This window comes from Triticum dicoccoides, chromosome 2A (assembly GCF_002162155.2).
Source record: "Triticum dicoccoides isolate Atlit2015 ecotype Zavitan chromosome 2A, WEW_v2.0, whole genome shotgun sequence".
Taxonomy (NCBI): Eukaryota; Viridiplantae; Streptophyta; class Magnoliopsida; order Poales; family Poaceae; genus Triticum; species Triticum dicoccoides.
Window position 1 is genome coordinate 778906563 of NC_041382.1, and position 1308 is coordinate 778907870.

Genomic DNA, 1308 nt, shown 5'->3' on the forward strand with positions numbered 1-1308 from the left:
CACTCCTTGCTTTTACTCTTAGAAAGCAAGCTACCTATCATAGCGATAGCTATTGGCACTCCACCACATTTACGCAAAATTTTATCTGACACTATGTCAAATTCGGTATCATGGCTTTCAACCCCAACTTTAGCACAGAGTAACTTTTTTGAGTCCTCATGGCATAATGGTTCTATCTGGTAAACACCACCAACTTCTTCAGCAACTTTCAGGTTACGAGTTGTGGTGATGATTTTACTTCCAGCACTACTCTTAAAAATACCTTCAACAAGGTTCCATGTTACCTCATCCCATAGATCATCGATGACAATTAAACACCTATTCACACCAGGAGTCAAGAGGCTAGAATATTAATTATCATGAAAAATACCAACTTCAGTAAAACTAGAAATGCAGGTGAGAAGGCATGAAAGATAGGGATACACAGATATGCGGGAGTTACAAAGAGCTCAATCATGGTTTCTTTGCAGAATACTAAAATCATTTGTTGCAATAGCTTACGAAGAACTCAATAATCATGGAAATTGCTAATGAAGCTCGAGCTCCATGGAGCATGACATTTAAAAAATTCAAAGTTTTGTAGGTTCAAAAAATTGTTAAAAAACACACACACCCATGGATGTATACTACTTGCCCGGAACGTTTCATGGCGAAATACTGCTTTGTGCGGGCTACACTAAAATGACAAAATATGTATTTCTAGCACATGTACTATTGACCGTAAAAGTACATGATTTCTTGATAGAACTCACATGAAAACGTAGTTCATAAGGAATATTACACACATCTAGTATACATTTATAGGTAGTTGTCTGTTTATTTTTAGATTGTCTTGAAACTTAAAAATTGAATTTTAATATTTCAAAATTTTGGGCTCCATGCCAATAAGCCTAGTGTTTATCCGTAACATGGTATTATAAGAGGCATCACAATGAATCAATCATGTCATATTTATATATACAACAAGAAAATATAATCTTAAACTCGTACTAGAAATTAGCACTAGAGAACATTTACGGTCCACATGTAGGGCACTACCACAACAGATAAACACTTGTTAATTTTTTAATAAATAAATAATTACCCACCTAATTAGCGTATGAACTTGATCGATGAGATGCAATCTTTATAGTTAATTTATAATTCATTGTTTACATGTGGAAAACGAAAACATGCATTTATCAATTCATAATTTCTGTATTTATGTCATCCGTATATGTGGATAATATCCTATATATGTGACAGTTCATACAGTTGCATGGTAGACGAGAATATGTGTGTGTGTGTGTGTGTGTGTGTGTGTGTGTG

At 34.3% G+C, this 1308-nt stretch overlaps 1 protein-coding gene across 1 annotated transcript in view; it reads right to left on the reverse strand.

The window, feature by feature from the left end:
• The window catches only part of LOC119358456 (probable disease resistance protein At1g58390), a 13685-nt gene that overhangs the window by 2074 nt on the left and 10303 nt on the right, over window positions 1–1308 (reverse strand). Inside the window, exon 2 of the mRNA XM_037624991.1 lies at window positions 4–318. Within this exon, the coding sequence (XP_037480888.1) occupies window positions 4–318 (315 nt within the window). The remainder of the gene's footprint in view (window positions 1–3; window positions 319–1308) is intronic.